The following is a 22,000-nucleotide window of genomic DNA, read 5'->3' as shown; positions in this document are numbered from 1 at the left end:
CGTGTGTTGTTGTATTTCTTTCTGTTCCTGTGTTCCGAAAGCCAATTACTGTGACTAACAGAGCACTGTAAATTTTTTGCAAATGCGTATTGCTGTCTCTGTGGGACGCGTGGCATCTCTCCTCACGTGTTTTTATATCACTCCAAAATGAACGGCTTCTGTTTAGCATATGGCTCTGTACTTAGTTATATCTGCTCAAAATATCGCAGCTCAGGAGTGATTACTTTGGAAGGCGAATAAATGTTTCATTTTTCAGTTCACAATTAGTGATAAATAGGAGGTAAGGTGCTTTAAAAACACGAATTTACGTTAAATTGGCGACAATCAATCCATGTAAGGATTTGACAAACTTCACTACTTTAGAGTAAAGCATTGAGATTAACATTCTAAAAGCATCGTACGATATTAGGGAAAAAAGTGTCTACTACTATATTTAAGAAACAGCGCCACCCATGGCTGTGTTTAGTATTGCAGATTCAAGTGAAAGGGGCTGAAAGGCACGGATGAAGAAGAGGGGCACTGTATAGCTGTAGAACTATAAAACTTCCCTATAGAACTCAGTGATAAAATTTTGTCTTCCTGCAGCCACCACTAGGGGGAGTATAGAAGTCAATGGCATACTATGTTATTAGTTAATTCAGTGTCTGAAAAGCTCCCCCTAGTGGTGTCTGCAGGAAGGAAGAATTGTACCATTTTACTTTATGTCTATACAGGAATGTTTATTTATTAATTCTAACCCTTTCTATATTTAGTAAACTTCTAATGAAACTAAGACATGAGCAAAAAGGTTATAAAATACAAAAAAAAAAAATATTTTTTATTTTTCCTTTTTTGGGAAAGATTATAAAGTAGCAAATATATTGAACTGTTGCTTCTAATAACAACTATCTTCTTTATAGGAAGGAATGCTTATTGAATTACCAGTGTATTAAGCAAAGCCCATGCGGGTTATAGTATTAGAAAACCTGCCCTATAGAGTTCAATGATAAAATTCTGTCTTCCTGCAGCCACCACTAGGGGGAGTGTAGAAGTCTACTGCATACCATGTTATTAGTGAGTGAAATGTATAAAGATGATGCAGTAAGCTCCCCCTATTGGTGTCTGCAGTTTTTCCTTTTTCTTATCCAACCTTTTATTGTTTAAACCAGTGTTTCCCAAGCAGTGTGCCTACAGCTGTCGCAAAACTACGACTCTCAGCCAAAGGCTGTCCGGGCATAATGGGAGTTGTAGTTATGCAACAACTGGAGGGACGCTGGTCGGAAAACACTGTTTTAAACCCTTACGAAAGCTTTTGCAGAATTGCTATTTTTGTAGACTGTTATCTAATTCCAAAAACTATAAATGTGATGGGGGTCATAATATTAGAAAACCTACGTGATAGAGTTCAATTTAAATAAATTCTGTCTTTCTGCATCCATCACTAGGGGGAGTGTAGAAGTCTACTGCATACTGTATTAATAGTGAGTTCAATTTATAGGGAGTATGTAGTAAGCTCCCCCTAGTGTTATTTGCAGGTACGAAGAATCATTCTACTGTCTATCTAATATTAATTTATTAATTTGTTTATTTTTAACCCTTTCTTGATTTAAGAAATATCTATTGAAACTTAGACATGAGCAAAAAGGTTTCATCCATTTCTTAAGTAATGAAATGCCAAAAATAACATATTTCAAGTAAATCATGTTTATGAGCAGATTACAAAATAACAACTAGATTGACAGGCTGCTTTGAATAACCACAACCTACTTTATATCAATGAGTATTGAATTACCAGTACATAAAGCAAAGGTGATGGGGGTCATAGTATTAGAAAACCTGCCCTATGAAGTTCAATGATAAAATTCTGTTTTCCTGCAGCCACCACTAGGGGGAGTGTAGAAGTCTACTGAATACTGTGTTATTAGTTAATTCAATGTCTGAAGAGTTCCCCCTAGTGGTGTCTGCAAGAGGGAAGAAATGTACCATTCTACTTTATGTCTATGCATGGATGTTTATTTACTTGTTAAATGTTAACCCTTTTTGGATTTAGTAAATTTCTAATGAAATTAAAACATGAGTTAAAAGGTTATACAATGTCAAAAATAACATGTTTCAAGTAAATCCTGTTTACTGAAAGATTATAAGCTAGCAAATAGATTGACAGGCAGCTTTCAATAACCACAACCGTCTTTATATGAAGGAGTCCTTCTTGGGTTATCGGTATATAAAGCAAAGGTTATGGGGATCATAGTATTATAAAACCTGCACTATAGAGTTCAATTATAAAATTCTGTCTTCCTGCAGCCACCACTAGGGGGAGTGTAGAAGTCTACTGCAGACAATGTTATGACTTAATTCAATGTCTAATGAGCTCCCCTTAATGGTGGCTTCAAAAAGGAAACATTGCACCATTCTACTTTATGTCTATACAGTGATGTTTATTTATTTATTCCTTTCTGGATTTAGAAAACTTCTAATGAAACTAAGACATGAGCAAAAAGGTTATAAAATACCAACAAAAACATATTTCAAAATTTTTTTTTTAAAGATTATAAAGTAGCAAATAGTTTAAAGGGTCACTTCGAATAGCTGTAACCTTCTTTATATTAAGTAGTGCTTTTTGAATTACCAGTATATAAAGGTCATGGGGGTCATAGTATTAGAAAACCTGCCCTAGAGTTCAAAGATAAAATTCTGTCTTCCTGCAGCCACCACTAGGGGGAGTGTAGAGGTCTACTGCATACCGTGTTATGAGCAAGTTCAATCTATAAAGAGTATAGTGGTGTCTGTAGGATGGAAAAATTGTATCATTCTACCGTATGTCTTTGTTTGTTTTAACCCTTTCTAGATTGAGTACATTTTTAAAAAGGTTTCACACACAAGTTCAGAAATGCAAAATATAATATATTTCAGGTAAATCATGTTTATGGAAAGATTATAAACTAGCAAATAGATTGTCTGGCAACTTCAAATAAGTGCAACCTTCTTTATATGAAGGAGTCCTTATTGAATTACCAGTATATAAAGCAAAGGTTAATGTCCACCAGCACTACCGCCTCTGCCATAAGCATTTTCCTCCTGTAAGTTCCTGAGGATTTTTCCGAGCTCTGCAAATCCCCAGTGCCATATATCAGCAGCCAAGGAGCACTTATTACTTACAAGATCTTCTTTTATACCTATCATTGACACATTTAATTCATTAGCTACAAAATCCACAAGTAAATGTTTGCAGGTCATAAACCATCGAAGGAGATCCAGCCTCTGGCAATAAAAAGTGAAAAATTATGCTTCACTAAATGGAGGATATTGCTTCTTGCTCGCAACTTTTCCAGACCCTGCTGCTTTTCATCATAAATTTGTTCAGTATTTTTCTTTACCCTTCTTGCCGTGACTTCATTTGCTTGTGTTTTTCTTCTTCTTTTCCAGGCCACAGAATGGTTCCATGATATTATACAATCGGAAGAAGGTGAAATACCGGAAAGATGGATATTGCTGGAAAAAGAGAAAAGATGGGAAAACAACGCGCGAAGATCATATGAAACTCAAGGTCCAAGGAGTGGAGGTAGCCATTTTTTACCAAATTTGGGCTTTATTGTCACTGTCATTGGTGTTTTATGGCTCCATGGGGTGGCGCTATTTGCTTTGTTGCTATTGGATAGAGCTGATTGAAGTTTGAGGTGGTCAAAAATCTTTGAAGGTTACTGAAAAAGCTTTATATCCTTAACATAGTAATATTTGTAAATATTTACTGCTTATAAATCCATATACACCCGCCTCTGGTTGTGCCAAATAATTGTAATTGCTCTGTATTCAATAACCTTGGGACCACAGGTTCAGGCATGAAACAGCATTAGAAAACCTGCTCTATAGAGCTCAATGATAAAATTCAGTCTTCCTGAAGCCACCACTAGGTGGAGTGTAGAAGTCTACTGCATACATTGTTATTAGTGAGTTCAATGTCTCCCCCTAGTGGTGGTTGCAGGCAGAACGAATTGTACCATTCTACTTTACATCTGTACAGGAAAGTTTTTTTTTTTTAATGAAACTGAGACATGAGCTAAATGGTTTCACGCAGTTTTGAAATGCCAAAAAATAACATGTTTCAAGTAAGTAATGTTTATGGAAAGATTATAAACTAGCAAATGGTGGTGCTATTGGATAGGTGCTGATTGAAAATGAGGTGATTGAAAATCTTTGAAAGTTAACAAAAATATCTTTATATTCTTTTCTGAAAGGGCACAAGTCTTGTCCATCCTCTATGTCTGGTATTGTAGCTTAGCCCTATTTACATGTGCAGTAGAGCTGCAATACCAAACACAGCCTGTGGACAAGAGTGATGCTGTTTCTGGGGAAGAGAGGGACCTGATTATTATTTTTTCCATACCTGAAAATAAAACCTATGTGTGTATAAGGATGTATAATGAGTTTTTCAGAAGTTTTCAGTTGTACCTGATCTAGTAGGTGTAGACTAGGTGCTATGATGTCTCCAATCGCACACAAACACACACACACATATACCACACACACACACACACACACACACACACACACACACCACATAGAAGAGGAGATCCTTCTTCTCTACATCTTTATAGGACATTCTTGGTAGAATGAACAGCATGGATGACATTATAGAGTAGTTATGTGAAATTTAAGGTGTGAAATTAAGCACTAGAGTGAGATATAACACTTAGAGGTTCCAGCAGCTTCTCTGTGTCTCTGTCTCACAATATAGCTAACTACTCCTCCCCCTGTACTCTCCATAGAATTCTATGGACTGAGTGTAACTAATCCCACTGTAGGCTAATCTCCTGGTCAACTTTGAACACTTTTTCAAAGCAAGTGATGAATTAAGGGGGGGGGGGGGGGGGGCACTAGCCTAATGAGTGGAGAAATAAGCATTTTTCTTGGATAATGATGTCTTACAACTTTTTTTTACAGTGCATTGGCCATTTAGGGTAGGTGAGGTTGGGAGAGAGAATAAAAGACCAAGGGGCGCTCCCTTGTAGTGTACATCTGCTTGGTGTGAGCCCTCCACCACATCTTAGTGATATACTCACCTTTCTGGTGATGGCAAACTGATCCACGGTCCTTCCGAATAGTGGTTGTCAGAGTGTGGTGGGGTAAAATTGCAGATGGATGCTGTAGAGCTGCTGCACTCCCAACCGGTACTGGACACCCGTAGGGAGACCAGTATTAGTACTGTGAATGGAAGTGGGAAAAATACGGTTTTAGAGGCGCTGCTCACAGTTGGTCACAAAACTACAGACTGAGGCCGGACAACGTGTTTTGGCATATACAGAATATCTTCCTCAGGTCCAATAAGACAGAACACTCTTCGTTGTTGGTAAAGTGGGAGTGTGCTGGTAGGGATCCTGTTAGTTTGCTGTGCCGGCAAGGAGTCCACGCTGGCACCGCAAACTTACAGGAACCATACTCCCACTTTACCAACAATGGAGAGTGTACTGTCTTAATGGACCTGAGGAAGGCATTCTGTTTTTTTGTGTGCAATTCCCTAAGGGAGAGACACCATGAATAAAGACTCAGGAGATGACTGGATGATTGCTTTCTTATTTCTTTCTTTTTATTTCTTTATTTATTTCTTTATTTTTTTAATTTATCAAAATTTCAGTAGGCCACCTCCACCACTAGGGGGTGCCATTTGTATTCTGATTTATTTACAGTTGCTAGTCACAAGAATAGAAAATTAAAGAGCCAACTTTATTTTTTAAAAGCTTAAATATTTAAGCTCTGGTAGTGGGACAAGTTGGCTACTTCCTCCGTCACTGATGTCATCACTGCCCTGCTTTTCCCAGCAAGTTTTGTCTTTCTTAATTTAATAGAGATGTATTTTGTATCCTTATGAGCCTGACAAACAAACCTATCATTGCTGATACCTGATTCCCTACAGCTTGTAATAAACTTGTGTGCATTGGGTGTGACGTGTCATTTATTAACATGATATATACACACATAGGCAATAAGGCTACAACTAGAATTATCTCATCAGGTCAATGGTGGGGTAGATAGGGAGTCCACTGTGACTTTACCCTCAAGGGCCACATAAAGCTGAAGCAGGCCCTTTGTATATACCAGTGGTCTCCAAACTGTACACCTCTATATGTTGCAAAACTACAACTCCCAGCAGGCCCGGACAGACTGGGAGTTGTAGTTTTACAACATCTGGAGTCAGGGCCGGCTCCACCTATAGGCAAAACAGGCAGCCGCCTAGAGCACCTTCTTGATGGGGGTGCCGTTCTGCCCTCCACAAGAAAGTTATTTCTCCAGGCCACCAAACTGTCACCCCAGTAGTAAGAGGATTACATTAGGAGGGGGTTTGTTTCTGTGTGTCAACCCAGAAGTAAGGTGGAGCGTGTCAATGGGAGGAGTTAAAGGGGCGTCAAAATTAGCTTTTGCCCAGGGTGGCAAAAACCCTTTCACCAGCCCTGTCTGGGGTCCACAGGTTGAAGACCACTGGTCTATTTAATCTTTCCATAGGTCTAAGTAGCACAAACCAGAGGTAACATCGCTGATTTATTGTACTGGACATGGATTCTTATTTGCAGTAAATATTGTGAAACCTTTTATTTTCTAGACTGTTGGTTGAAATATGCAATTCTTCATTTATTCCAAGTGAAATGTCCAGAAAAACTGCAAATAAAATTTAAATTTTGAATGTTTTTAAAAGTTTGCTTAGGACGTTAGTTCATTTAATGTCAAGTTAATGCATGATTAAGAGGAACTCCGGCTTGTAAAACACTTATAACCTATCCTGTGGAAAGGGGATAAATGTCGGGTCACAGGGTGTCTGACTGATATGACCTCCCCCCGAGATCTCCAAAACTAACTCCCCTGGCTGAGCACTCCGGCCCCCCAAGTTCTGACAAGAACTGGTTTGGGCAGTGACGAGACACTCCAGTCAATCACTGGCAGCAGCAATGTCCTGCCCCAGCGGGTTGTCAATCCCAAGACTGGTTTGTCTCGGGAGGTAGAGGCCGGAGAACACAGGGAGACCTTGTTCTGGAGATCTCAAGGATGGGTGGGGGGGGGGGGGGGGGCACGTGTTGGTTATGGGCCTTTGGGTGGGCTTGGTCTTTGAAGGCGTGGGGGGGGGGGGGGGTTCCAGTGGTCAGATCCCCCATGACCAGTCACTTATTCCCTATTCTCAGGAAAGGGGAAAAGAGTCCCCTTTTAGGCAGCATATGAGAAATGACCATGTATATATATATATATATATATATATATATATATATACTGTCTACTGTATCTGTTGTGTTGGATTATATCATGATGGGATATATTCTGACCTACAAGGATCTGGTTTCCTTTATCAAACATATTTGAGTCGTCACTTGGTCTTGTTGACTGCACCTATGCCTTTTTTTTACTCTATTACTGCTTTTATGGACATCTATGTAATATTAGTAGAATGTTTTCTCTATATTTAGGCCTTTGCTTTGTTTTCTGAACAGTGTAGTTTGTGTTTCCAATGTGTTTACATGCAATATATAGACAGAGAAACAAAAGGATGGTCTTAGAGGCGCCGCTGCATTTCTACATCGGCTTTATACGAAACAATAGTACAACGGGTTTCTGCACTTACTCATACCTTCCTCAGGTCAACCAGAAAGAGCAGGATGATTTCCAGGACCATGGTGCTCCACAGATGGTCTTTTGAGCGGTCCAGGGTGCGGACCAGTTCTTTCTGGTGGATCTGGTGAAGGCAAGAGTAAGTGGAGAAACGCATTGTACTACTGTTTTGTATAAAGTCAACCTGTCCTGTACATCGCTTGTGGTATTTATATCTGATGTCGCAGGCAGCAGCACCTCCAAGACCTTTTTGTCCTCTATTCACTTTCCAAGTGTCGTCCAATTGGGTCCAAGTTCAGCAGATTGTATTATATATCACCCACCAGAGAGTTGTGCCCATTCACAGTACAACTCTAGAAGGTTGGCACAATAAGGTACAGTGGTTTGGTTACTGATGACCGTGATTTCTACACAATGGAGCGCCTCATTTCTTCTGTTCTACTCTACATCTAATATGATGCTAAATGCAGGATGTAATACTGAGGTATCCGTAGAGATAGATTCATCCAGATTGTAACGCGATCACTTCTGTTTTCAAGCATCCAGGAAACGTGGCTGATCTATAAGGAAACATTAAATGTAATGAGTTTTATCCATGTATGGCGATAAAGCACCGGGAGGCTTCTAAATGTTCCTTTTATTGTCCCAGATATGGTGTCTGACTTATGATATCGAAATAGTGATCAATGCAGGGGCATAACCTGAGGGGGTGCCGAGCTAGCAGTTGTATCTGGACCCGGATACCTCAGGGGCCCCAAAGACGCCTTTACCACTCTTGTCTTATAAATGGCACATGGAGGTTTGGGGCCCTGGACCAAATATTGCACAGGGCCCAGGAGTCGTCGGCGACCCTCTGGATCGATAGCATACATGTGGGAGTGCTGCTTGACGGAAGGGCATGACTATGTTCAAGGGAACATTGATGAGCAGCAATTTACCTATAATACTGGACATAGCAAGATGGCAGCACAACTGGTAAAAACTAAAGGGGCGTATGATGGACCTGAGTTCTTTATCTTTAGTGGTGCTAATGGTTGGACCTTCATGGTGGTAAACTGAAGGATATTTTAGCAATGAGCCGTCTGTTTGCTCTTGTAGAGCTCTTCACCCTTTGGCTGTTCCTTTTAAGAAACACAAAATGGTACTAAATTTTGGAAAACAAAACTCAGAACATGAATTCATTAATTATATTAATCGCCAGTGGTGCATACAATGGGTAGGTCTGATGAGTTTGGACTCCCCCTACCCGAAACCTCATCAGTTGTCTTCACTTCTTCTGGGTCCTGTGGCCACCAGAAAGCCCCAGGGTGTAATGTACATTGGCAGAAACCAACATCATGGAGTGAACTCGGGAGCAGTAAATTGAAATAAATTATGATACAAACCCCAGACCCCTGTGACAATACAAATTTTGGGTGTGCCCTTGTGGACTAAACGAATATTCAATGTAGACAAGAACTATGTAGAAGGGCTACTCCAGAGAGGAAAACAAATGTTCTGGTGTCAGAAAGTTATAAAGATTTGTTAATTAATTTTATTTATATACTTCACACCTTCCAGTACTTATCAGCTGCTGTATGCTCACGAGGAAGTTGTGTAGTTCTTTCCAGTCTGACCAGAGTGCTCTCTGCTGCCAACTCTGTCCATGTGAGATTTGCTATTGTTTTTTGCTCCTGCTCCTGCTCCTGACAGTTCCTGACAGGGACAGAGGTGTCAGCAGAGAGCACTGTGGTCAGACTGGAAAGAACTACACAACTTCCTCTGGAGCATACAGCAGCTGATAGGTACTGGAAGGATTAAGATTTTTATATAGAAGTAATCTACAAATCTGTTTAACTTACTGGCACCAGTTGATTTGAAAAAAATGTTTTCCCTTCCGGAGTACCCCTTTGACTAGTGATACAATTTTCTATGAAAAAATGTAATTAAGACTAAGTGAAACATAAAAAAATCACAAAGGGGTCAACAGTGATTACAGGATCGGCTGATTTCTTTATTTTTTTTAAATCTTTTTAGGAACAGCGCCATTATTTGCCTGTTGGTGGTGGTTGGTATTACAGCTCAGCTCCATTCTAAACTGACTCTAAACTGCAATAGCAAACACGACCATGGTGCAAAAGTGTTGGTGTTTTGGAAAAATCAGCAGACCTTTATAATTCTAATCTTACATTACCACTTTATTATGATTTTCTAATATCTGACTCTATCTTGGGTGTAATTCCATCTATCCCTGCACCGATGGTACGCCCTTCCTGCTCTGTACCGTATCGTCTACTCGCTTTGTATTCTATGTCACATAATTTATTTGTTGTTTTTTTTTTTTCACTACATTGCGCTGAAGTCGCTTTCTGAAAAATGTGTGTTGAGTCCCGCTGTGTTGCGTCAAAATGAGTTATGCCGGTACCGGCGCCTTTGATTTACACTCTTTTCTTTATATATAAGTGATGAACGTCGTGCTGGTTTCGGTGATGCAATCTGAAGGTAGAACGTGGAAACAAGCGTGCGTTTGGCTCGCCATTTCTTTTTATTTTTTTATTTTTTTTCTACAATGAACCGTAGAGTCGCCATAAACTTATACAATTATTGTTCATAGTTTTTTTAAAATCTTTTCAAAGGCGAGCTCCCACTGTGGAGGTGCCTTTCATGACTGCCGTGAAATACACCCGTCCTAGAACACAGCCCGAGGACACAACGCGCGTTCTGCCAACTTGTTTTATTCATGTATACCTCGGTAAAGTAAGCTCCGGTATCATCAGACTACGTAATGAGCCGGGGAGGGGGTGGGCTCATGTCTGATGAGTTTAATAGCTCTAATTTAGCTTTTTTTGTTTTTTAAATAAAGTTTTTTTATTTTATATTTTTAATATCTAAAAATAATCATAAAAATTTAGAAAACCTATGTTATAGGGCAGATGAGCAGATTAATAGGTAATTTGGTAGGAAAACATTCAGTAAAACTTGTAATATATTAATTTGAGCTTCTACTCCTTTTGGTCTTAGGAGTCCAGTGGGCGGTTCTTATCATTGATTGACAGCTATGGCTATAGCTCAGTCGTCCCAAACTGTGGCCTTTCAGATGTTGCAAAACTTCAACTCCCAGCCTGATGGAGGAGGTGGTTTGTTACAGTGTATCACCCCAGTAGTAAGGAGATTACACGAGGAGGAGGTTTGTTACAGTGTGTCACCCCAGTAGTAAGGAGATTACATGGGGAGGAGGTTTGTTACAGTGTGTCACCCCAGTAGTAAGGTAATAACATATGGAGGGGGTTTGTTACAGTGTGTCACCCCAGTAGTAAGGAGATTACATGAGGAGGATGTTTGTTACAGTGTGTCACCCCAGTAGTAAGGAGATTACATGAGGAGGAGGTTTGTTACAGTGTGTCACCCCAGTAGTAAGGAGATTACATGAGGAAGGGGTTTGTTACAGTGTGTCACCCCAGTAGTAAGGAGATTACATGAGGAGGAGGTTTGTTACAGTGTGTCACCCCAGTAGTAAGGAGATTACATGAGGAAGGGGTTTGTTACAGTGTGTCACCCCAGTAGTAAGGAGATTACATTAGGAGGGGGTTTGTTACAGTGTTTCACCCCAGTAGTAAGGAGATTATACGAGGAGGGGGTTTGTTACAGTGTGTCACCCCAGTAGTAAGGTGATTACATGAGGAGGAGGTTTGTTACAGTGTGTCACCCCAGTAGTAAGGAGATTACATGAGGAGGAGGTTTGTTACAGTGTGTCACCCCAGTAGTAAAGAGATTACATTAGGAGGGGATTTGTTACAGTGTGTCACTCCAGTAGTAAGGAGATTATGTGAGGAGAAGGTTTGTTACAGTGTGTTACCCCAGTAGTAATATATTATGTGAGGAGAAGGTTTGTTACAGTGTGTCAACCCATTAGTAAGGTGGGCGTGTCAAAGGGCGGAGCCAATGGGCAGAATCAAGGGGCGGCAAAATTAGCTTTTGCCTAGGGTGGCAAAAACCCTTGCACCAGGCCTGTGTGAGACTTAAAGTTTCCCCCGTCACTAGTGCTGATTGTTCCTTTACAAAAAAAAAAAGTTAGTAAAATAAAGTAAATTCTACACACTTTTCCTAGAACACCATTTTGATTTGCTGTTGATGGCCGGGCCCTTGGTGAACACCCATTGTATAGTGTCTTGAAATGCGCATTTACAGAGGGTCCTAGGAACGCTTCCCGCTAATTTACAGAAACTTTATTTTCCAAGTCCTCATAAAAAATTCAAAGGGGGATCCGGCAGGGTAATATACGTATGATTCCGGTAATGAATAAGCGCCAGCATTGTTCTATGTGGTCTTTACAAATGAAACCATTATAATTCATCCAAAAGAATGGCGGCAGAAGGTTGGCTGTGACTTTACTCTGTGCCCACTCTGACCCGGTGCTACCCCGATAATTACACGCCCGCATGCACAGACGGTTCTTTAGGATTAATCCTTCATTTGCCTTGAATTTAAGGATTCCTGTATTGCATACCGAAGATGTCATTATCATTTTCAGTTTTTTTTCTTCTTATTTTTCGAGTCCAGAGCGCTCAGACTATTGTTCTGTAGAGGAGCAGTTTGTGGATTTAGTGGATCGGGCATCTTCTTCTAGTTGTACGTCGTCCCCAGTACCCAGTCTGTAGACTTTAAGGGGGTACTCTGGCCCTAAGACATCTTATCCCCTATCCCCGCCGCTGGGGGCCCCCGCAATCTTGCATTCGGCACCCACCTCTTTGAGCTGCAAGCCGCGCTGCCAGCTCACAAATTGCCGGGTGCTAACCATGGGGCCAGAGTACCGTGATGTCACGTCTCCTACCCGTGTGACGTCACCCCCCGCCCCCGCTATGCAAGTCTATGGGAGGGGGCGTGACGGCCGTCACGCCCCCTCCCATAGACTTGCATAGCGGAGGCGGGCATGACGTCACATGGGGTGGAGTCGAGACGTCACGATACTCCGGCCCCGTGGTTGGTCGGCACCCGGCAGTTTGTGAGCTGGTAGCGCAGCGTGCAGCTCAAAGAGGTGGGTGCCGAATGCAAGATTACGGAGGTCCCCAGCGGCGGTACCCCCTGGTCTGACATCTTATCCCCTATCCTTTGGATAGGGGATAAGATGTTTTAGGGCCAGAGTTCCCCTTTAAATAAATAACTTAAAACACTGTGTAGGCTTCATTTGATCCTTGGTTATGCTCTTAACCTTAATAAGGTCTCGTTCAAATGTTTCTGGTGTCAATCAAACTGATAGAACTGATCTTATTCATTTAAACGGGACAGTTCACATTCATCCGGCATTTCTGTTTGGACGCCAAATGGTTGGATATGCCGGACTGGCACTGGCAGGGGAACACATCTTGCTGCATTCAGAAATGGTGGACGCTGGATGCTGATGACAACCCATGCACGTTCCCATTAGTTGCAGAATCAGTGGAGTTGAGTTTTAGGCTGGGATCACGCCGGACATATGTGAACCCAGCCTTACAGGTCATGGGTTTTTGTCATGTGCATTTTTGTTGCACATACCCCATTTCCCTGTATGGGTCATACCAGGCAGCAATACATGTCTGATGAAGGTCCACCATTATAGACATTAATCTCAAGGTGTATGGGGTTCTTTTTTTAAACCTCATTTCATGATCATTCATAAAATCTGCTGATTGACCCAGGTTCTGGCACAATAAGGTCCTAATGGTCCAACAAAGTCAATGGGGGAGATTTATCAAAACTTGTCCAGAGGAGACATTGACCATTTGTCCATAGCAACCAATCAGATCGCTTCTCTAATTTTTCAGAGGCCTTTTAAAAATGGAAGAAGCGATCTGATTGGTTGCTATGGGCGACTCAGCAACATTTCCTCTGGACAGGTTTTAATAAATCTCCCCCTATGTCTTTTGGAGGAGACTGAACAAGCTTATCACTCGCCACTAGGGTCTTTTTTATGGGATGCGTAATAGAGGTTACATGTAAGTTTTGGGCTCTTTTTTGGTCTTCTAAGACTTTCCTATATTTTATTATCCTTCAATTTTTCCCTCTATCCCCCCTTTTCTCTCCCCAACCTTCATGGTTACCGTCACCACTAGTGTTGCTGGCGAATATTCGCAATGCGAATTTTATTCGCGAATATTCGCAAATATAGCACTATATATTCGCAATTACGAATATTATTATTTTTTTTTTCACAGTACACATCACAGTGATCATCCCTCTCTGCTTCCAGCTTGTGTGGCGTAAAGAAGGCTCTAATACTACTGTGTGAGACTGGCGTACAAATTTTTGCATATGTGAAAATTTGCATATGCTAATTTTCATATATGCGAATTTTCGCTTATGCTAATTTTCGCATATGCGAATTTGTGCATATGCGAAAATAAAATGTGAATATTACGAATATGCAAATTTAGCGAAAATATATGATGAATATTCGTCCATATATTCGCGAAATATTGCGAATTCGAATATGGCCTATGCCGCTCAACACTAGTCACCACTGTGTAGAGGTGGGCCCTTCTTTGCTGGGTGCCATTCCTATACCTAGGTCTTCTTTCTATCCTTTTACTTACATTCATGGATTCCAATCCTTGTGGAGTTGACTTTGCTTGAATAGTCAAGTCTTCTTAGAACATTCGCTCCCATTATAAAAACGGCTTTTGACCCCCATATAATTTAGAGAAAAGTGGTCCTAATCTGCAGATTTTGATGGTTAACTATCTTATGTGTTTGAGGCCTCCTGATTCTTCCCCAACGGATGATGTCAGGGGAAAGAAGGACTGTGCATGATGAAAGTCAACATCCCGCCATTTTGTTTCTGCCCATTGAAAACATATACCCAGCAGGCAAACCCATGGGGGCTCGGGAGGGATCGCTATTGGTTGACTAGCATATGGCAGCTATTGTGGATGTATAGATATCTTTTGTCTTTATCATTCTTTTGACCAACAAAGGTTTACCGATGGTTACAACACATACATGTACAGCTGGAGCTGACCGCGGAGTGTCTCCTATTACAGGAATGACTCTAAGTAGGCAAGAACGATCTCCATCCACTATCCTATCACTATCTTCTAAATACTAATGGATTCCACTAATCCATTTTCTCCCACACATTTGGTTCCAAATTCTGCACAAATGGTCCCCATCTTTTTGTAGGTTTAGAGCCAATTTCAAATGCTACAGGCCATGTTGACACTGTATATTAAAGGGGTACTCCAGTGGGGGAAGAAAAAAAAATCAACTGGTGCCAGAAAGTTAACAGATTTGTAAATGACTTCTAGTAAATATTTTTTATCCTTCCATTACTTATCAGCTGCTGTATATTGCAGAGCAAGTTCTTTTCTTTTTGAATTTCCTTTCTGTCTGACCACAGTGCTCTCTGCTGACACCTTTGTCCATGTCAGGAACTGTCCAGAACAGGAGAGGTTTGCTATGGGGATTTGCACCTACTCTGGACAGTTCCTAAAATGGACAGAGATGTCAGCAGAGAGCACTGTGGTCAGACAGAAAGGAAAGTAAAAAAGAAATGAACTTCCTGTGTAGCATGCAACAGCTGATAAGTACTGGAAGGATTAAGATTTTTAAATAGAAGTAATTTACAAATCTGTTTAACTTTCTGGCACCAGTTAATTGAAAAAAAAGTTTTTACCCCTATAATAGGATAAAAGCTGATGGAAACATATGACCCATTGATATGACTATCCTACTGTTGACTTCAAATTTTTCCAAATGGTTTAAATGCTTTGACCTCCCTGGTATCAAAAGGTCAACATAAGATCTGAAGGTGCCAACAGCCTGGGTGAGGTATTCTGGGAGCCACTGATTGGAGAACACTGTTCTTCCCCAAAGGGGTCAATAGATTTATCATTAACGCTGGTTCCGGTTTCAAAGGGGACAATTATATCTGCCATTGTACTTTCCATCTACAAGGAGTTTGTATGTTTGCCCTGTGTTTACATAGGTTTCACAGTTTCCTCCCACCCTCCAAAAAAACATACTTAAAGATGACTTTGAAATATAGATTGTGAGCCCCAATGGGGACAGGGGCCGGTTTAAATAAAGGAATAAATTGTTATTTTTCTATAGAAGCAGGGGGCAGCAGAGAGCAAGGCGGAAGCTCCTCCTCATTGTAAAGAGAATATAGCTGCGCTCCCTCCCATGGCTGATGGGAACGTCAATGGGAACAAAAACGATGGGTGTTTGGCAAATGGCGGTGATTTTGTTATGCAGTCCAACAACAAAAGTCAATGATTCGGTCCTACTCGGACCTTCATCAGAACAGTACCGGACTGCTTGCTCGCAAGCAGTCCGGTACTGTTCTGATGAAGGTCCGAGTAAGACCGAAACGTTAACTTTTGTTGTTGGACTGCATAACAAAATCACCACTGACGCATAACAGTCAGTGTCAACTTTGTTTTCCTATTAAAGGGGTACTCCACAGAAAACCTTTTTTTTTTTTTTTTTTTTAAATGAACTGGTGCCAGAAAGTTAAACAGATTTGGAAATTACTTTTATTTAAAAATCTTAACCCTTCCAGAACTTATCAGCTGCTGTCTTCTCCACAGGAAGTTCTTTTCTTTTTGAATTTTCTTTCTGTCTGACCACAGCGCTCTCTGCTGACACCTCTGTCCATTTTAGGAACTGTCCAGAGTAAAAAGCAAATCCCTATAGCAACCCTATCTTTCTCTGGACAGTTCCTAAAATGGACAGAGGTGTCAGCAGAGAGCACTGTGGTCAGGAAGAAATGAAATTCAAAAATAAAAGAACTACCTGTGGAGCATACAGCCGCTGATAAGTACTGGAAGGATTAAGATTTTTAAATAGAAGTAATTTACAAATCTGTTTAACTTTCTGCTACCAGTTGATAAAAAAAAAAAAAAAAATATTCCAGGGGAGTACCCCTTTAATGCATGGATTGGGATTCCTCCGACTTGAGCACCTGACTACAAGGCAGTAGTAATGAGTGGCAGGGGCCATATTCGAATTCGCGATATTTCGTCAATATATTGACAAATATTACTCCTATGTTCGCGAAATTAAAAGAAAATTCACTTTTTTACCATGCGAAAATTTGCATAAAAATGTGTATGGGGAAAAAAAATGAATATTCGTCATTACAAATGTATAGCACTATATTCTAAAAATTCGCGAAATCGCGAAGTGCCGATATTTACGATAAAAATTCCCATTGCGAATATTCGTGCTCAACACTACAAGGGAGTGCCGTATTTTCTGGCGTTTGGCAAGTGCTATGCTTGGTGTTAGCTTTTCTTAGCAGTGTAGTTATGTTTACCGGACAATAGCCGCTAATGTTGACCGTGATTGGAATCGCTCTGCGCGGTCTGAGCTATAATGGCGCAGAGCGGCCGGTGTGATTTTAATTCCGCCCTTGTTTCCCAAGTGTTCTTCAGCAGTTTTATTCGGTCTAGCAGCATGTCAATATAGCCGGCATACTGCGCTCTCAGCTCTGATGAAAAGGCGGCACTGTATTAGCCTACAATTATTCGTTTTGATGATGCCGTTCTGGAGTCACATCGGGGGCAGCCGTCTGGTAAACTGTCATTTGCCGACAAACAGATTGTAGCTCAGTAACATAAGGAGAGAGCCGAGATGGGTGAGAGAATTTATCTCCAGCAAACACTGATTTGTATTCAGACGCGCTGTGAAAAATGAGACTGATATGTGAGACAATTAAATGAAGCGGAGAGAAATCTGCAAGGTGGCGGGAATCGGCAGACCCTGCGATTTGGGCGCTGACATTTATCATCGGGCGAGGGGTTAGGGAAGGGTGCACAGGCGGGCACCTTCCGGTTACAGGATACGGCCTGGGTGGACAAACATGTTTGTTGCATTATAGTAAAGCTGTTACTTTGTTGCTGCGCGCAGGGAATCCCGCAAAGAGTCGTAGAAGGCTGCAGCCAGACAAATACTTTGGCTCATGTTTTTATGCAGCAGCCGTCTGTGAGTAGCGGCCTGTAGGAATTAATGGCTATGCATTATTAAAGTGGCTGGTCCTGAACCAATGTGCAAAATACTGTGCCACGGCTCGGCCAATCATAATTAACCATTAAGCGTCAGGGCAGCCGGGTGCCTAAAATAACGGTATCAATGGTATCAGAATTGTGTGGGATTTAAGAAAGGGATAGGCAAGGGATAGGCAAAAAGCTATCCTTCATATAAGATAGGGATAGGAATAAGACTATCCTTCATATAAGAAAAGGATAGGCATAAGGCTATCCTTCATATAAGATAGGGATAGGATTAAGACTATCCATCATATAAGAATAGGATAGGCATAAGGCTATCCTTCATATAAGATAGGGATAGACAAAAAGCTATACTTCATATAAGATAGGGATAGACATAAGGTTAACCTTCATATAAGATAGGGATAAGGCTATCCTTCATATAAGATAGGGATAGACATAAGGCTATACTTCATATAAGATAGGGATAGGCATAAGGTTATCCTTCATATAAGACAGGGATAGATAAGAAGCTATCCTTCATATATGAGAGGGATATGTATAATGTTATCCTTCATATAAGATAGGGATAGGCATATGGCTATCCTTCATATAAGATAGGGATAGACATAAGGCTATCCTTCATATAACATAGGAATAAGGCATAAAACTATCCTTTATATAAGATAGGGATAGGCATAAGGATATCCTTCATATAAGATACTGATAGGCCTAAGGATATCCTTCATATAACATAGGGATAGGCATAAGACTATCCTTCATATAAGATAGGCATATGCATAAGGCTATCCTTCATATAAAATAGGGATAGGCATATGGCTATCCTTCATATAAGATAGGGATAGACATAAGGCTATCCTTCATTTAAGATAGGGATAGGTATAAGGCTATCCTTCATATAAGATAGAGATAGGCATACGGCTATCCTTCATATAAGATAGGGATAGGTATAAGGCTATCCTTCATATAAGATAGGGATAGGTATAAGGCTATCCTTCATATAAGATAGGGATAGGTATAAGGCTATCCTTCATATAAGATAGGGATAGGTATAAGGCTATCCTTCATATAAGATAGGGATAGGTATAAGGCTATCCTTCATATAAGATAGGGATAGGTATAAGGCTATCCTTCATATAAGATAGAGATAGGTATAAGGCTATCCTTCATATAAGATAGAGATAGGTATAAGGCTATCCTTCATATAAGATAGAGATAGGTATAAGGCAGTCCTTCTTATCTGCCGACACATTATATGTTTCTATCTAAAATAGTCAACACAAATGGCAATCTAATGAACAACATTGAAGGGATTATAAAGCTTTTTGCTAAAAATCATATCCTGCTTGGGGCAATTAGGAAAGAAAAGGAAAGAAAATTTTTTTTTTTTTTTTTGGGGGGGGGAGCATTTCTGTAAGGCTTCTTTCACACTATGACTGTTGCTCCATTACAAACGGACGTTAATGGCTCTTTTTATTTTTTTTCTACTTTGGCTGCCATTAACGTCCGTTATTGTAACGGAGCAAAATGGGGGTTATAACGGGCAAAGAGGATCCCATTAACTTGTCCTGTTATGATAGCGGGAGAAAAAGACGTGTCATGCACAAATGTTTTACCCGGTAGTGTGAAAAGAGCCTAATAGTAACATCTAAAATCTTTTTTTTCTTCAACTTAATGTACTTCCTGTTATCTTAAGCGTTCGTGAAAAACGTACTCAATGGACCTGCCAGGAAGCACAAATGGAGATTTCACAGATACAGAGAGCAAAATGAGACAATTAACTCAAATTAACAGATAGATATCTGCAAATGAACATATGTAGTTTTTGAATCACTAGGAGGCCGAGATCCATAGTCCTTATAGATCCGCTCGGCGCGCACTTACAGACGTTCAGCAAAGACAATTTACTTGCTAGAGCATTCCTGAACTCATCAGGAAACCGGCAAAGAAAAAGAATGTGTAAATAATAATAATAATTAATAAAAAATATAGTAAAAGATATAGTAAAAGATATAATAGTACATTAAATAAATAATAAAAATGTAATAATAATAATAATAATAAAAATAATAATAATAATAATATGAAAAGTCAACATTCAAAATTAAGAAAACGTATTATTATTATTATTATTATTATTATTATAATGATTATTGATACATTTCAATATTTATTATCATAGGTTTGAGATGCCAGGTTTTGGAACACATCATCATAATGTTTGGTTTTTGACGTAGGACAGGAAGTTCTGGTTGCACCTTTGGGGGCATCATCAAATGACCGAGCACCGTAAAGGGGTACTCTGCCCCTAGACGGCAGGGGTTGTGATGTCATGGCCACGCCCCCTCATGATGTCACACCACGCCCCCTCAATGCAAATCTATGGGGGCAGCGGCAGTCACGCCTCCTCCCATAGACTTGCATTGAGGAGGCATGGCCGTGATGTCATGTCTACCCACACCCAGCATTCGGAACAAAATGTTACAAGTAGTAAACAGTACCCCCTTTAAGAGATGCTCCAAAGTGTCTTCACTGAAAAGCTGGATCAGCAGTCTGGATCAGTGTTCCCCAACCAGGAGTCCTCCACATGTTGAAAAAATACACATGTTGAAAAACTTCCAGCATGCCTGGACAGCCAATGGCATAAAGAGAATACTCCTCGTGAACAAGTTTACACAGATGAAGATTTTATCCAAAATATTTGAATAGGCGGAGTCATGTGTTACAACTTTTCTTAAATCATTTGAGAAAGAAATGTTTATTTAAATGTAAAATAACTTGCTATATATATATATCCAGCCACTAGGTGTCTCCCTTCAGTGCAGATTGGTGTCAAGTCGTGGTCACTAAGCTTTATCTGTCTCTGACAACAACCAACGGGAGACAATTTATAGGAGTTGCCGACGTGATAAGCTGAGCGCTGTGCTCCTGGCTTGTCAATCAGCGACCTCGGAGCGAGAGCTGGGTGTGCCGCACAGATCAGAGTGTGCGCTCATCGTGGCCAGCTCCCGTCACACCCTGGGATAAGTGTTCTGCAGTCAAGGCCGCAAAGGGAAGAAGAGAAGAAATGTTCTACCTCTGTGACCCCTGGGGCTGCTCTACTTGTGAGAAAAAATAGGCTCCAGAACAGTGGTTTACATAAAAGATGGGGCCCCTATAGCAAATATCGATAGGAACCTAATATGGCATCTGATTTTGCCCCCAGGACAAAGGTCTGGTAATTTGCTGACAATGCAGTTCCCTGAAGAGGGGAGATCTGCACAGAATGGGATCAAGCAGGGATCACCAAGGGCCCCATAGCAGCCGCATGGTCTATCACTATGGTACATACTACAGTCCTGTACAGGACTGTTTTTTTAATCCCGCTCCCGCTGGATTTTTGACCATTACTGCCACTCCCACCCGCTCCCGCAACATGAATGTCCAATTCTGCCCACTCCTGCAAACATTTTGTCACAGCTTTTAGAGATAGTACCCCCCCATGCCATTTCATTACCTACCAATGCAATTTCATCACCCCCTTGTGCCATTTCATCACCCCCTTGTGCCATTTCACCCCCCCCCCCTGGTCCATTTCATTAACCCCTTGTGCCATTTCATTAACCCCTTGTGCTATTTCATTACCCCCCCTGCCATTTCATTACCCCCTTGTGCCATTTCATTACCCCTTGTGCTATTTCATTCCCCCCCTGCCATTTCATCCCCCCCTGCCATTTCATTACCCCCTTGTGCCATTTCATTACCCCCTTGTGCTATTTCATCCCCCCCCCTGCCATTTCATTCCCCCCCTGCCATTTCATTACCCCCTTGTGCCATTTCATTACCCCCTTGTGCCATTTCATTACCCCCTTGTGCTATTTCATCCCCCCCCCTGCCATTTCATTCCCCCCCTGCCATTTCATTACCCCCTTGTGCCATTTCATTACCCCCTTGTGCCATTTCATTACCCCCTTGTGCTATTTCATTCCCCCCCTGCCATTTCATTCCCCCCCCTGCCATTTCATTACCCCCTTGTGCCATTTCATTATCCCCTTGTGCTATTTCATTACCCTCCCCTGCCATTTCATTACCCCCCTTGTGCTATTTCATTACCCTCCCCTGCCATTTCATTAACCCCTTGTGCTATTTCATTACCCTCCCCTGCCATTTCATTACCCCCTTGTGCTATTTCATTCCCCCCCTGCCATTTCATTCCCCCCCTGCCATTTCATTACCCCCTTGTGCCATTTCATTACCCCCTTGTGCTATTTCATTACCCCCCCTGCCATGTCATTACCCCCCCCCTGCCATTTCATTACCCCCCCCCCCTGCCATTTCATTACCCCCTTGTGCCATTTCCACAACAACCACATTACCACCTGTGCCTGCAAGTTTTTTTATTGGATCCCTTGGGGTCCCAGTCCAGATGCAGGGATCTAGTACATACCTTGCTTTCAAGTAATATACAAAGGATTGGGGATAAGATG

The 22,000-nt window shown here is 41.1% G+C and overlaps 1 protein-coding gene across 7 annotated transcripts in view; it reads left to right on the top strand.

The window, feature by feature from the left end:
• LOC130293821 (calmodulin-binding transcription activator 1-like) overlaps positions 1-22,000 on the top strand; it is a 1,711,968-nt gene that overhangs the window by 641,307 nt on the left and 1,048,661 nt on the right. For all 7 annotated transcript variants that reach the window (XM_056542963.1, XM_056542962.1, XM_056542965.1 and 4 more), the window contains exon 4: positions 3,406-3,541. In XM_056542963.1, coding sequence (XP_056398938.1) covers positions 3,406-3,541 — 136 coding nt within the window. The remainder of the gene's footprint in view (positions 1-3,405; positions 3,542-22,000) is intronic.

The sequence above is a fragment of the Hyla sarda genome, chromosome 10 (genome assembly GCF_029499605.1).
Source record: "Hyla sarda isolate aHylSar1 chromosome 10, aHylSar1.hap1, whole genome shotgun sequence".
NCBI lineage: Eukaryota > Metazoa > Chordata > Amphibia > Anura > Hylidae > Hyla > Hyla sarda.
Note: the sequence above shows the minus strand (reverse complement) of the source record. Positions and strands in the feature narration are given on the sequence as shown.